The sequence below is a fragment of the Balaenoptera ricei genome, chromosome 16 (genome assembly GCF_028023285.1).
Source record: "Balaenoptera ricei isolate mBalRic1 chromosome 16, mBalRic1.hap2, whole genome shotgun sequence".
Classification (NCBI taxonomy): domain Eukaryota; kingdom Metazoa; phylum Chordata; class Mammalia; order Artiodactyla; family Balaenopteridae; genus Balaenoptera; species Balaenoptera ricei.
The window spans coordinates 60,295,181-60,311,623 of NC_082654.1; the positions used below are offsets into that span (position 1 = coordinate 60,295,181).

A 16,443-nucleotide genomic window follows, 5' to 3' on the forward strand; every position below is an offset into this window, starting at 1 on the left:
CTACCTGAAAGCACCATTAAAAGTGCTTGACTATTATTACTAGAGGAAATTTTTAATAAAAGCTAATTAAGCTATGAAACTCCCAAATGGTTAACTGATTTTAGGGGCTAAATTTCTGGTACTTCTAATTATCCTCTGATGGCTTTACTTAGTGTTTCACAACCATGACAGACGACAATGAAAAACTGCAGTGAAATTCATCCACCCTGACACTGTGCTAAGCACCAGCTTCTCCCTCTCCAAGTAAAATCAATACTCTGTTTGAGTAAACACGTTTACAGCTTTATTAGGATGTCTTGCTTGTTCTGTAACAGCTACTTGAAGCTGTGGTAACAAATCGACTCAACTCAGTTAAACCTAGAGAGCTGGGTAAGAGGCCCATCGATAAGGCTGTTATAAAAATAAACTGCAGGAGATCAGAAAGCTGGAGCGAACAGTCTGGTAAATGTCAATATTTTCCCTTACAGAGGATGACAAAAACAGTGAGATTATGTGGAAAGTCTTTTCTTCCCCCTTAAAAATGTCTCTTGTTTCAACTGGATAAAGCATTTCTACTTTTTGTGTACAACTCTTCTGAATGAAATTTTTGCTTCCTAATGCCCATGTGCATCTGGAACAGGAAGCTGATGTAAATACTTGGTATTTCTCCTACCATTTCAGATTCTTTATTTTCCTTTATATAAAGAGGTTTATTTTGGTCTTCATTGACTTTATAAAATGACCTTATTCAAGTTACCTGGAATACCCGTGGTGGCTTAGTCTTACCTTCTTTTTATTAATGAAACAAAATTTCTGTCATCCACATTTGGGAGGTCATTTCAACACAGTGTTCGCTCTTGCTATAATGTTGGTGAGACCTCATGTTGTACCTTCCAAATTAGGCCTTCCAAATTAATGCATTTAACAAGAGCAAACAGTGTTAGCTATAGTCAGGCTACATAACCTCCTGACGAGTGGTAGTACATAAAAATGTCTGCTACCTATTAGGAGCAAGCCTCCACAGTGGCTACAGCTCTACCAAACAAGAACTCACATACCCTCTTTTAGATGTTTACAGGTTGCTCAAAGAACTAACATATGGCAGGAAATTCCCACTTCAATTTGGCTGGCTTAGACTACCCAGATGTGACAAAGTAATGGTTTCCCCCTGCTGAAAAAGGCTCAGAGGAAACTTTTTTTTTCCTTTCATTTTTTATGTAGTTTAGTTAGTAAAATTTTATTTTGTTTTGACTTCATATTGACTACCAACTAGTCATGAACTTAAGTAACAACTTGTGACTCATATGTTAGAAAACACAGATTTTTCTGGAAAAAGGAAATCAACAAACATTAAATTTTGAAATAACTTAAAAAGCTACTGTGCCTATCAGGGTAAGGTCTGACCTAGCAGGTATTTGCATAATGAAAACCAAAGCCTAAGTGGCGTCAGATGGTGTAGTGACTGACATGCACAGGAAGTCAATTCAGAGCAAAGGTTCCTTCACGACAGCTAAGCACAATACATCCTCCCACACAAAGTGAGCAACTGAGCAGTATGGTATAATATATAGGCAGTGGTCAGTGCTATAACAATGAGGATAACTTATCTGCTCTTTCTGGTGTATGAAAATGGAAACTTGCCAAACTGTATTAAACATGGCATGGGATATTGCATTTGAATTAAAAAAAAAAAAAAATCCCAAACCAAAAAAAACTTTCTATGCCCCTAATTCAGGAAAGAAGCTCCTGAAGAGTACTAAGCAGTATGTTTTACTTGTATGGATAAGGTGCCCTTGCACCCCAACCCCTTTCAAAATACTGCTTTAAAGATCATTCCTCCTTATGGAACAAAAATGTTAGAATCTGAATTTTAAACCTAATGTGTGATCTCTTGATGTGGTTCCCAAAATAAAAGTTTAGCATATGCTTCTGTTTATTGTTAAAGTTAAACATCTTGGATACCCACATACCAAAAAAACTACATCAAAGGCTTCTATCCATTTGGGGTATCAACTCTTGACCTATATATTTCCAAAAGGCCTATATAACAGACTACTTAACTGACAATTTTCATTTGGGTTATGAACACATGTAATCACTGGATCATGAATTAATGAGCCAGGAGATCTGGCTTCTAGTATTGCATATTTACAATTAACTCCCTTTCCTCATCCATCAAATGGGGGCTTTTTAATAGACCATGTTAGGTTTTCATACCTAACATCAACTCATTCAAGAGAGTTGCTTTTTATGAGCAACCAGATAAAATGTGGATAGGGTCAAATGGGGATTTGTTTAATCTCATTTCATTCTGATTCAGATAAAACCTCATTTGAACATAGTTTCACTACTGAAAGTTTGAAAACCTGAAAACCAGAAACGTGATTTTAAAAAATACTCCCTTTCAGCATTAACATTTTAAGCAATATAATTAAAAACAAAAAGACTTACCAGGACAAAGTCATAGCTGCTAGAGTGTTAGAATAAGGAGATGACAGTAAGCTTATTTATGCCCTAATTCATAAGCAAGATAACTAATTTTGTCACTATTTAACTCAATTCAAAAACCTGTATTTGATCAACTGACAATTTCTCACAGCAGGGTGGTTCTAAAATTCAAAGAGCACTTGACGACAGAAACTGGTTTTAATTTTCCATTTATTTCATGGGATAGAAATAAAACATACATATCTTAATTTTATAAAATGTCAATGTAAACTGGATAATTAAATGAAAAATAAATTAAGATCCTGTGTTCATACCCCAGGTTTGGGAACTCATATCTGAAGTGAGAATAGCTGTAAATTTAGTAATTGCATTGATAATTTTTGTTTGTTTTATTCAGACCCCTGTTTATAGTAAACAGCCATATAACATCAGAGATTACACTTCATACAAATTTTCATACAGTTTGGGAAGTTGTTTGTAATAACTTATGCACCATTGGTAAGACTTCTGCTAGGTCACAAGGTTGGCCAGGCTATGCATCAGTACTACCGACATGTGATTTCATTTATTTTGATTATATTAATTACAAAACCAATAAAGGCACATTGTAACAAATTCAAACATCTATGAGACAAGATTTTAAATTGAATACATTCAGCTTTACGAAAACTTACTATATTGCTCCTACCTTTTTTTCATTTTGCTACTGACTGATGAAATCTGTTAAGTCATAGATTGGCCCCAGTCTACAGACTAGTGTTTAGAAAAGCACTTTGGCTATTTTTCCTCACTTGGAGAGGAAGACAAGAGGATACTAATGGAATGGAGTATAACAAAATCATCAGAGGTAAGAACTTTGGGGTCAAACTTTGAGTTTGAATCCTGCCTTTCACTGTGACCTTGGGCAAATTACTTAATCTCTCGAAACTCTGAGACCAGAGGAACTGTCCAGTTGAGCCTAGGCCCAGCTGGCAATTCACAGATTTGTGGAGCTAAAGAAATGGTTGTTGTTTTAGGTCACTAAGTTTTGAGGGTAGTGTGTTATGCAGCAAAACCTAACTGATACAGATTGGATGAATCTGACAGATAAGGTAGGTAAAATTGACCAAATCCATGTAAGAGCAGCTTGGACTGCTACTGGATTCAAGTGAGTTCCATTTGACTCACAAATATCGTAGGCCAGGAAACTGATATACATATATTTTGTCATATCACAATTCTGTCTAACAAAATTAACTTCAGGTATTTTGCTTGTGACATTTCTTCTGGCCCTCTGCTACTAAATGAAATCTTATAAATACCAACATTGTTTTCTTAGAATAAGCATTTCTTAATAACCATCAAATATAGGAGATGTAAGGTTCATATTTAAGTTTTGGGGTCTGATAGCCTCCATGGCTCAGACTGTCTCTGAATTATCCAAATCTACAGAAGACAAAGTCTTTTGAATTCCATTATCTACTTACAATTGCTTCTAGATGGAGGCCATCCAGGATACTAGATCTTTTAGGGAACATTCCTGTTTGTGAAAAATTCCAGACTTTATCCTAAAATCATCCTGTATCCCATGTTAATGAAAGTTATTTCTCATTTTTGTCATGGCTTGAGGATCATCTTTACCTCTTTAGACCCACAAAGGCTTAAATAATCTTAAGCAAGACTCTTGAAATTTGGTCCTGGTCCAATGTCAACTCATCAAAATCTCTGGATGTGAAGCATCCTAAGACTGTGCAAGGTGTGAATCTCTCTTCCCTTTCCCCCCTGTGTGAACTTGAGCTGCTGTCTGTGGTGTATTTCAAATTCCTAATGACCAAGTCAATCCCATACCTCATTTGATGGTTTTAAGGGAAACTGCTTAAGAAATCAAACACCAAAGATGTCCTGCTAGAGGTGAAAGACAGGGAAAGGGATCGTTGTTGCTGTGGGATGGGGTAGGAGTGTGCAGCAATCATCTTGGTTACCACCCACAAGTAAATCTTCTGCATACAGTGGGTCATATGAAGGTTTCGTTTTTGGGTGAAGAAGTGTGAGAAATGATATATTCAACACTCACCAAGTTATTTTCTAGTCCTCTGAGTTGACAGCAAAGGAAGGGGGTGGTGTAGAAAAAAAAAATCAGAAGAATTCTACACCACTTCTTTGTACAGCACAATGAAGCAGCAGTTAAGAAGAATGGGAGAGTAAGTTAGAAATGTTTGGGAATAAAAAGCAAGGTGAGAATAGAAAATATAAACATAACTTAGAGATTCCCTCTGGTTCTCTGAAGTATAGACAGGTGCTACTTAAAAAGGAAGTAATATCCTTGCTCTGGTAACTTAAATCTTTTTTTTTTTAAACAAAAAGTCTTTTCTGAACATGAATTAGAAAGTGAAATTAATGCTCCTTTTTATTAGATGGGAAATAGGATAATTATTTACGCTGTGATTGCTAAGTGGCCTTAAAAGTCATTTGCATATTGTAGGTAATATCGTTTAGGATAATACATTTTTCCTGATAAAGCTGTCATGAGAAATTTGAAAATAAAAGTATTAAAGGCAGCACAGTTACTTTACTATCATTCAAATAAACTATTCTAAGTTATATATGGCTCTTAACATTTAATGAAGCTTTTTTAAACCTAAGAATGTTGGTCCTTGGGTAAGGTCTCTAGTCTTTCTTCTGAGAGTTATATGTACATGCCTGGGTATAATCTGTCAAAGGTGTACTCACTTTTAATCTAAAGATGATTTGTAGGTCTAGTTCATATTCCTACAGCTGCCATAAAACATACAACTAAATCATATTAGATTAACACAGGCTGGTATTGACAGCCCACTGGGAACATATTGATTAGGTCTCCTTTCATGTTACTTGTTATGATTTTTCTTCTCAGTTTCATTTACTGGGAAGACACAGGGGAAGAGATTTCACAGGGAACAATGACAGTGCCTGTCACAAAATGTTCTCAATGTTTCCATTTGTTACTATGGCAGTGACAAAGAGGGTTCCAAATGAAAAGGCAGACCTGCTGTGACAAAGCACAGCAGGACAACAGGAAGAAATTTTCTACTGACCTGGGAAATTAGGAAATCATACTTAGAGATTATAGAATTGTCTCCATTTCCAAGGGTACAACCGTGGCGCTTTGGCTTTTGAGGGAGAATGTGAAAAGGGTAGTTCCATCAGGGCTGGCTAGTGACAAGTAAAGGGCAGACATTAGAAAGTGTTTAAGATCACCAAATAGAACAAGGAGGTATGCTTGTAGAGGTTAGAGGGATTTGTCACTGTCACCAAACCCTCGAGATGGAACTACAAATTTAATTTATGTTCATTTGGTGTACTCATTTTAAAATTATACATGAAAATCTATGATGTGGTCATGTATCTCTTATGTGGCTAATAAGAACGCATGGCACTCTGGTATTGGGATATGTAATATCAGCACATGGTAGGTGAAGTCATGGTTTACCTAAGAACTTGAAATTGGGACTGGAATATAGTTATGCAAAGTCACAAAAGAAAGAAATGCTTGTAAGCCAGCAAAACTTGAAAGTAATAGGAGGAATATATTAACCATCTAAAGATAAAATGTGTCAATCAGAAAGGAGATACGTTAATCAGGCAATAAAGCAAAGAAAAAGAAACTACATAGTAAACGCAAAAGTTGCCATTGCCTCTCCATTCATGATCAAGGTAGAGGAGTATGCTTCAAAAGATAGAGTATTTCCAATCCTCCTAGAAAGCCCTTCCCTGGTGTAGAGATGGGAGTAGGGGATTTCAGCCAATGGATTTTTGAGTATTTCCAACTAACCAGACCATCTCTATTGTAAGATGGAGGTATCAGCCTGGTGCTATTAAACAGTTGATTCATATAGCTCCCTGTATTCGGATTCCATGCTGGCCAAGCGAGTTTATGATCTGGCTTTCTGTATCTCTGTAGTGCAATCAATTCTACTGCTTAGCAAAAAGCTCCCGGTTCAAACTCACGGGGGATTACAGTCCTTCGATTCTCTTTCCTTTCACTTTCTTTTCTGCAACAATCTTACCCCAGAGTCCTAAGAATCCTATCATGTAACAAAAGCTCCTGTTCAATAAATGAAGTCATCTATTCAGTCAATAGGAAGATTCTCTCTGGCAAAACCAGCTTTTGTTAGTAAGGCTGGTCTGTGCTTCTGAGTCCTAATGGTGAGATTTCCCTAAAAGTTTAGAGAAGCAGTACAGTTCAGACTGCCTGGGTCTGAATCCTGGCTCTGCTACTTTCTAGCTATGAGAATTTGGGAAAGTTATCTAACCCCTCTGTGTCTCAGTTTTCTCATCAGTAAAATGGGGTTAAAAATAACCTACTTCAAGGAGCTTTTATGAACATTAAACGAGTTAATTCATGTAAAGTGCCTAAGATATCAATTGGCTAGTAGGTGCTGCATAAATGTTATCTGTGCTATTAATATATAGCTTGATGTACATAGACAGAATGTGCTGAACATGCCAGCATAAGTATTCCTTGTTAATATGACATTAGAGTATTCATCTCATTGCATGACTCAGTCCTTCAGGATCTGAATATCCTGGGAACCGATGACAGTAGGGTTAAAATGAGAAAAATGGCTACTTAATTGAGGTTGTACCAGTAAAGTTCTGCCTAGTTTCAGCTTGACTTCCACTTTCTCTATACTGATTTCAACAGTGTGTAGTGAAATCCAGGGTATGATGAAAGTGAATAAAGTGAGGAAGTTGCCAACGTATTACAAAAGGGGTTGGCAAACCATAGCCTGAGAGCCAAATCCAGCCCATGCTCTGTTTTTGTACAGCTGGAGAGCGAAGAAAGGTTTTTACATTTTTAGAGTACTGCAAAAAACCAAAGACAAAACAAAAAGCAAGCAAGAAAACAACTAGAAGAATATGCAGTATACGGCTTGCAAAGCCTAACGTATTCACTGCCTGGCCCTTTAGGAAAAAAGGTTTGCAGATCCCTGTTCCACACTCTTTCCTTTTTACTTACCTCAGTGTACCCCAAGAATAAGTATATAAATGAGGCTGGGTAAGTAGAGTGAGATAAGAAAGAGGCTGAAAATCCTGTAACAAAGAGCCCAAGGGCTTTGATGATATAGTTCATTTATCACTCTAACTGTAATATAAATGGCTAGCTAGCTGTTCCTATTTTAGTATCCTAAGAATGACTTCTCTCTTCCTCAAAAAGTCTATATATTCCTACCTCGTAGTGGAAGCATTACAGGTAGTTAGGGATCTATAACGGAATCTGTTGTTGCAAGGCCAGGAAGCCCCAGGCCTCAGACCCAGGAGCAGTGGCTAATTAGGTCACCATCGTATCTATGACAGCCTCAGGATGTACCCAACTAAATAGCAAAGAAAGAGAATACTTACTGTTTTAAGTATTTTAAAGTACTTAAATAATACACACACAGGTTACAAATTAAAAAGTTTCTGTACTAAGATTCCTGGTTTAACCAATTTCTAACCAGGAAATCAATAGTGTCTCCTTAATGTATTGCAGAATTTGGCCCAATTCTGGATAAGGTATTTTTAGGCTACATGGGTTTACAGCTCTGAAGCGGTATGGAATAGGAAAAATAGCTGCAAAATAATCAATGATGAAGCCTTTCAGAGCAAAGGAATAAAAGATGCGTGCGTGACAGTAAAGTAGAACATTATTTGTTGTATGTACTCTTTCCAAAAAAGATGGCATGGGGCATGCTACCAGTCTAATGGTAAACAGCTCATTTAAGACTAGGCATGAAAAGTTTCAAAGAAAGAAACATGAAAAATTTATGCTAGTGAACATTAAAATAAAAGAATATAAATATTTTAAATAACACTAAGTTCAAACCATTATACAATCTTAAATAAGTTTCCCATAATTCAACTTATCTTCCAAGGGAAGGAAGACAAGGGTCAGCTCCATTTGCCTTTTTTTCCTTGTCTTGCTTGATGTTATGAGAAATAAAGATCAGGAGGGACTCTTCTGGGCTATCACTCAGGAGTCTAAAGCTTTCTAGAGATCTTAACCTAGATTAACTACACTTAGCTAGAAGGAGTTCAGACATATGAAAAGAACTTTTGAATCCGATTTTAGATCAATCTAAGTTATCAAGCCAAAACTCTTCCAGTTGTCTTGATCTTATTTTTGACTACTCACTCCAAAAATGATTTAGTTTTTATAAATTGTGCCAGTTCTTATTGAACCTTAATGAGACAAAAATTTAACCCTTCCTGGTACAATAAACATCCAACTATTATGTTAGAAACAGATGTTTTAACTAAAGGATATAATCCAAAGACATCATCCTTAGCTATCAGCGTACTATTAATATTCACAATGTGTTTTAAAGAACAACAATTTGTTAACATTTAAGCCTGAAGGGCTATGAATATACTATGTACTGTCTTGATGCAGCCTGTTTATGCAATATTCTGACAGACACAATTAATCTTGTGAAAATGACTGGGATATAGCGTAACAGTAAATTATCTTTAAGCCCAAAATACATATTTTCCTGTAGTAATATACCCTCATAACACAATGATAGTAGCATACGGAAAAAACATCAGGAATTAATTATTTAAAAGCAGAAATTAAAAGTTACTATATTTATAAATCTTGGCTATGTGGCAGAGACAGGGTTAAAGGAAATGTTTAACTTGTAAGTAAGTATGAAATAAATGAGTCTGTACCTCCAACAAATGCATCTCCAGCTCCATTGGTATCAACAATTTCTTTCTGGTCTTGATCCAAGACAGCAAAAGCGGTGACTTCACTTTCTGCAATTAGAGCCAAAGAAAGGCAGACTGACTTCTCTTTGTAAACACTCAATATACAAACTCACCCAGGAAAGCTTGAAGCTCCTACATCAGCCAAAGAGAGAGACAGAACATGAGGCCCATATTCTGTACATGAGCACTTGGGAACCAAGGTGAAAAGCCATCTGTAAGCAATGCTTTTTGGTATTTTCAGCATACAGATGTTGTATGTGTTTTGTTAGAGTTATACTTAGGTAGTTCACATTTTTGAGGAACAACTGTAAATGGTAGCAGTACCTTTTTGGACAGTAAAAATACTTGAACAGAAACTATGAGCTAAAGGAAGTATTAAGTACTAGATCATGGATCTCTAATAAAGCATCAAGCCTGGCTACATTCCTGGCAATGAAATCTTGGATATAGGTAAAGAGCTGTAAATTTAAAAAATACAAATAATGAGTCTTGAGTGTTTCTCTATAGAAAATCACAATGGCACAATAAAAATATAACTACTATTCTGAATAATACTTGATGCCAATGTCAAGGATTACTGATATTAGTTGGCTTATTACAGATAACCTAATCTGGTTACTTTTTACAACGGAGTCACTATTTCCTCCAAACTATCAGTCAAATAACAAAAGGGAAAGCTACCACTGAATGCATGGGCAGAACAAAATGGACAGTGCAATGAGCTCTTGTCTTACAGCAGTCTGGACCAGGGCTTGGTTGTTTTGACTACAGAGTAACCTAATACACTACTTTAAACCTGGCACATGACAGTGGAATGGCATTACAGTAGTCTCCGTTATCCACAGTTTTGCTTTTTGCGGTTTCAGTTACCCGCGGTCAGCTAAAGTCTGAAAATATTATGTGGAAAATTCCAGAAATAAACAATTCATAAGTTTTAAGTTCCACACCATCCTGAATACCGTCCCAATCCATCCTGCCCTGGATATGAATCATTCCTACGTATGCCGCCTGTTAAGTCACTAAAGTAGCCGCCTCAGTTATCAGATTGACTGTCACTGTACTGCAGTGCTTGTGCTCAAGTAACCTTTATTTTACTTACTAATGGTCCCAAAGCACAAGAGTGGTGATGCTGGAGATTTGGATATGCCAAAGAGAACCCATAAAGTGCTTCCTTTAAGTGAAAAGGTGAAAGTTCCCGACTTAATGAGGAAAGAAAAAAATATTATATGTTGAGGTTGCTAAGATCTACAGTAAGAATGAAGCTTCTATCTGTGAAATTGTGAAGAAGGAAAAAGAAATTTGTGTTAGATTTGATGTCGCACCTCAAACTGCAAAAGTTATGGCCAGAGTGTGTGACAAGTGCTTAATTAAGATGGAAAAGGCATTAAGTTTTGGGGTGGAGGACATGAACAGAAAATTTATTCCTATTGACGGCAACGTGCTGCGCCAGAAAACACTGAGCCTATAGGAACACTTCAGCAAGGGATCCCCTGAAACAAGTGACAGCCAAGCCATTTACTGCAAGTAAAGGATGGTTACACAGATTCAGTAAAAGATTTGGACTGAAAAATATAAAAATGATTGGAGAGGCTGTGTCTGCTGATGTAGAAGCTACTGCCACATTTCCGGCAGTGCTGAAGGAGTTGATTAAGGAGATAGCATACCATCCAAAGCAAGTCTTCAATGGTGATGAAACTGGGCTCTTCTGGAAGAAGATGCCCAATAGAAGCTACATTCATAAAAGTGCAAAGGAGGCACAAGGGCACAAAACATGGAAGGACAGATGAACTCTGGTACTATGTGGCAACACTGCAGGGCATATGATAAAGCCAGGCGTGATGTGCGTAGTGTTCAGGGTGAAGAACCCATGTGCTCTCAAAAACAAAACCAAAAATTATCAGAAAGCATGGGTGACAGTTATCTCATTTATGGGATGCTTCCACCAATGCTTCATCCCAGAAGTGAAAAAATATTTGGAAGAAGAAAGGGTGGAATTTAAAGTCCTATTAATAACAGATAACGTACCTGGTCATCCTGAATTGTTATAAACGTGAAAATGTTGAGGTTGGAATTTTATCTCCAAATACAACTTCACTGCTTCACCCTTTTTACAAGGGCATCATTCAGTTTGTCCAGGTCACAGACACCCACCCTGTATTTGATCACATTTGATCAGCAATTGATGCAGACTCTAATCTGGACACAATGCAGTGCTAGAAATCATTCATTATTACCGACACAATAACATTCATCAAAGCTGCAGTGGATGAATTAAAACCAGAAATTGTAAAGGCCTGCAGTCATGAATGATTTTAAAGGCTTCCTGGGGATCAGTGAAGTTAGGAAAATCATTCACACAGTAAGAAGGATTTGCCAAGATGCTTGATGAAGAAGCAGAACACATCAAAGACCATGGAGAAATGTTAACAAATGAGAAAGTGGAAGAACTTGTTGAGTCATCTACAGAGGAAGAGAAAGATGATGAAGAAGAAAGTGAAGCAGAACCAGCAACTTGGACATTACCAAAATTTGCTGAAGTGTTTCAAATTGCATAGACTTTAAAGGACAAAATTAGGGAATAAGATCCTTGGATGGAATGCAGCATTAAAGTCACCCTTATAATCACTGAAGGATTCAACGTCTGTAGCAAAACACTGATAAGTTAAAAAGAGACAACTTCCAACTACAATGTTCTTCCAAAAGGTTTCAGTGAAACCAATAAACAACCACAAACAAAAACCCTTCAACTATTGAGGATGCCCAACCATGGACATCATCTGCTGCTGATATCCAACCATCGACATCATCATGGCTTGATGATTCTCCTTCTGATGTTATCATCAGAAGGTCAATGTTACCCTAATGATACATCACAATATCTGTGTCATTCACCTCACCTCATTTCATCACACAGGCATTGTATCATATCCTATCATCATAAGAAGGGTGAGTACAGTACAATAAGATAATTTGAGAGAGAGAGACCACATTCACAATTTTTTTTTTTTTTTTTGGCCATGCCGCGTGGTATGTGGGATCTTATTTCCCCAACCAGGGATGGAAACCTGGTCCCCTGCAGTGGAAGCGTGGAGTCCTAACCACTGGACCGCCAGGCAATCCCCATCACATAATTTTTATTACAGTATATTATTATAATTGTTATATTTTATTATTAGTCATTGTTGTTAATCTCTTACTATGCCTAATTTATAAATTAAACTTTATCATAGGTATGTATGTACAGAAGAAAAACAACATAGTATATATATAGGGTCTGGTACTATCCACAGTGTCAGGAACCCAATGGGGGTTTTGGAACATATTCCCTGCAGGTAAGGGAGACTACTGTATCTGTGATGAAATCTGGCCTAGAGGACATTTGTAAAAGACTGAATAGTGCTTTTCATTGGTGTCTGGAACTTCTGAAACCACAAATTTGCATCCTTTATGGGGACAAATGTGGCCAAAGAGCTATAAACTTCAATCTCATCTAAGATCAAGAAGGAGAGAAAAGGAAATCTTGGAAACTTTAAGGTCTTAATAAAGAACCTAAGACTCTCAAAAAGCATGTTCTGTCTGCCTTTTGCTACCTGCTACTAATGGACACTTTCAACAAAAGATAAACAAAGTAATGATAATGAAAAAAAGATCCTCCTGGAAAGATTGATATTCAAGAAGAGGACTCATTCACTTAGTGATGCCTTTTGACTGTAGATGCTAAGAAGATTCCATATTAGAAGTACCTATTTAAACTCTTTAAGTACTACCTTTCCACACTTTGTAACACCAGACCTACATGAAGTTGACAAGATTTTGATTAATTGGAAGTTAAGGCATAAATATCCAGGATTAAATTTTCTAGGGAGTATGCAGTACAGACTGCTACACAGGCCAAAAAGATATACGCAGACTTTATTAGAAATAATTAGGAAAGGAAAGGGCTACAGTCTGGTTTAGGGAAAGGTCTGTACCATAAATATTTATAAAGAAATCTGATTTTATTACTTCCAAGTACAAGTCACACTATAAAGGGAATTAACAACTATAAACTAAGAACAAACAACAGGCGCTAAACAAGTAAAATGAGCTAAGTTAATGAAACCGTTACCATTTATAATAAGGTTATATTATGTAATAATATAACATATCTATAAAACATTTTAGGTAATATAAGAATTAATTCCTGGATTACAGATTAAAATAATCACATATAAATGATAAGTAAGCTGCAATTAGATATAATTCCTTGAGTTCTTTGTTTAAAAAAGTTATTGATTTTTGATTGGATAAATCTTTATTTATGAATAAAACCTAATTCACAATGGAAGAGTTTATCTGAATTTTGTTCTTAAGAATCATGACTTTTTGTCTAAATTGGCAAAAATTCTAAATGAATGCAGCTTTACTCCACTTTTTTCTGGATATATGTGTAGATCCTTGAAATCCTTTATCCTTAGGTGTCATATGAAGTTCAATTCCCTGAAACATAAAGTAGAAATATTTTCCACTTTTTGTACTTATTAGTTCAAATAAATATATACAATATTAAGAATGTAAAAAGAGCTGTCATAAATTGGTACACAGTCCAGGCTCTATTATCTTCTGCATCTAGAGAGCTATATTATAAGAATTCCTTTCAAAATAATAACTCTGAAAATTTGCAACATCTTGAATGGTGTTCCAAATCATTGAAAAGGGATTAAACAATGTTCAATAATATTCAAGTTCAATTATATTTTTGGTACATTCTTATTTTGAAATACAATGATCTAAGCTGGTTTACAGAGTTATTAAAAAAACTCCCACAAACTAAGTAAATGGTATTCACCAGCATGACCCATTCCATAGCCTTCTAGTCAATTTACTGTATGAACATACAAAGTACCTAACTAAATCTTAAGACACACTTATAGGCATGGGCATTATGCAGCCAATGAGGCCCAAGACACTCACATCACTGTTACTGGGACCTTGTTTTCTTAGGTGTGAAATGGGACTGGAGTAGCTGTGGGAACAAGTAGCAAAAATAGCTTTTTGCCTTAGTTATAGAAAAATGATACTTAGTTCTGATCAAGTACTTCTACTCAAGAGCTTAAGATAAGTAAGTGCCATTGTCTCTTCCCAAATTCTTTATAAAGTGAGAAGGAAAAGGATTGGGAATAATTATTATTCCTATTTTCCAGACTTCTACAACAGCACAAAATCATGAGCTTCCCCAAGCAGACAGGAAACAAACACTAACAATTCAGCTGATAACAGATTTGCTTAGTGTCATTTATTGGATAAGACCCTCATGGCATCTTCACTCAGAACAATGAAATTTAATGTACTTAAAATACAAAATAATAAAAATCAAACAGTCTCTGGACAGTTTATACAAACAGGTAATTTACTCTTCACTTTACTGTGACATAAGCCTTACTACCCAGTCTCTTAAGAGGCCAGTCTGGCTAGAATCAACTATAATGTTAAGTCGTTTATAGTAGAGATGGTTAGTTCATACAAATGCCACAATATCTAACTGAAAAATAATAATAATAAATCCACTCATTCAATGCCAAACAATTAGACGAAATGTTCCTGCAGCTTTACTGCTACCAAATTAACTATACATTTTAGTACTGTATACACACACAGCCTCAAGATAATTAATATCCTTAGGAAATTTTGTTCAAGGTATATTAAAGTGCCATGTGTTGTCACTGTCTTACTGATGTCACCTCTAAATTGTAGTGAAGATATAACTGAAGAAGATACAAAGCAGGACGAGAAGCAGATAGGCAAGTGTTTTTCAGCCTCAAGGTAGACTGTAGTCACCACCTCTACCACTGCCTCTGATGAGCATTACCAGCCATGGATAAAAACAGAAAACTGATGGCAAAAACTTCACCAGAAAGTGACAAGTACGACTGTTTAAAAACCAGAACTCCTAAGATTCTGAAAAGTGGCTCCTGCACCTTGGTGATTTCTTATAATGAGGTATTTCCAGGGTATTAATGTTTTTGTTTGCTTTTTTTAACATTTAATTAATTAATTAATTAATTTTTGGCTGCGTTGGGTCTTCGTTGCTGTGTGCAGGCTTTCTCTAGTTGCGGCGAGTGGGGGCTACTCTTCGTTGTGGTACACAAGCTTCTCATTGAAGTGGCTTCTCTTGTTGTGGAGCGTGGGTTCTAGGAGCATGAGCTTCAGTAGTTGTGGCACGTAGGCTCAGGAGTTGTGGCTCGCAGGCTCTAGAGCGCAGGCTCAGTAGTTGTCGCACACGGGCTTAGTTGCTCCGTGGCATGTGGGATCTTCCCAGACCAGGGCTCGAACCCATGTCCCCTGCACTGGCAGGTGGATTCTTAACCACTGAGCTACCAGGGAAGCCCTGCTTGTTTTTTATTAACCTTTTTTTGGGGGGGATAATTTTAAACAAGCAGAAAAGTTTGAAGAAAAATACAGAGAACTCCCATGTAACGTTTACCCAGATTTACCAGTTTTTCATTTTGCCACAATTTATCAGTCCTCCTATATATACATACATATTTATTCTTTCAAGCCATTTGAGCATAAGTTGCATATATCATGTCCTTTACTCCTTAATAATTTATTTTATTTGGTGTATTTCCTAAGAACAAACATATTCTTTTAGGTAACCATTGTATAGTTGATAAATTTAAAAACTTAATATTGTTATTTCATCTAATCTATACTCCATATTCCAATTTTGTTAATTGTCCTAATGTCTTTTATAGCAATTTTTTTCATCCAGTACAGGATGCAGTCCAGAACCACATACTGCTTTTAGTTGTGCTTGTTTTTTTAAAAAATTTAATCTTTTAACTTTTACTACAGGTAATGCATAACTATAGTCCCCAAATATAAATATGTGAAAATATATGGTACAACCACCCTTCTCCTCTTATCTCTCCCATTCATCCAGTTTCTAGCCCCACTATTTTTCAATCTGGTTATCACTGTTATTGCTTCCCTGTATATACTTCCACAATTTCTCTATGCACATATAAGCAAAACATTCTTCTTTTTCTCCTTTTTATTTTAAACAACAAAAAAAAGTATCATACTATATGCACGCTGTTCTGGACTATGTTTTTTCATTTGGAGATCTTTTTATATTGGTAAACAAAGAATGTCATTATTTTTAATGACTACGTAATAGTCCACTGGATGGATATACTATAATTTACTTAAGTAGTCCTTTATTGATGAACTTTTAGGCTATTTTCAATCTTCTGTTATCACAAACAATGTTTCAAAGCACTAATGCTTTTATTTTAAGTAGACTCTAAATTTAATTATTTTACTTAA

At 36.1% G+C, this 16,443-nt stretch overlaps 1 protein-coding gene across 3 annotated transcripts in view; it reads right to left on the reverse strand.

Annotated features, from left to right (window-relative positions):
* ADK (adenosine kinase) overlaps window positions 1–16,443 on the reverse strand; it is a 511,842-nt gene that overhangs the window by 20,938 nt on the left and 474,461 nt on the right. For all 3 annotated transcript variants that reach the window (XM_059899210.1, XM_059899208.1, XM_059899209.1), the window contains one exon: window positions 9,097–9,183. In XM_059899210.1, coding sequence (XP_059755193.1) covers window positions 9,097–9,183 — 87 coding nt within the window. The remainder of the gene's footprint in view (window positions 1–9,096; window positions 9,184–16,443) is intronic.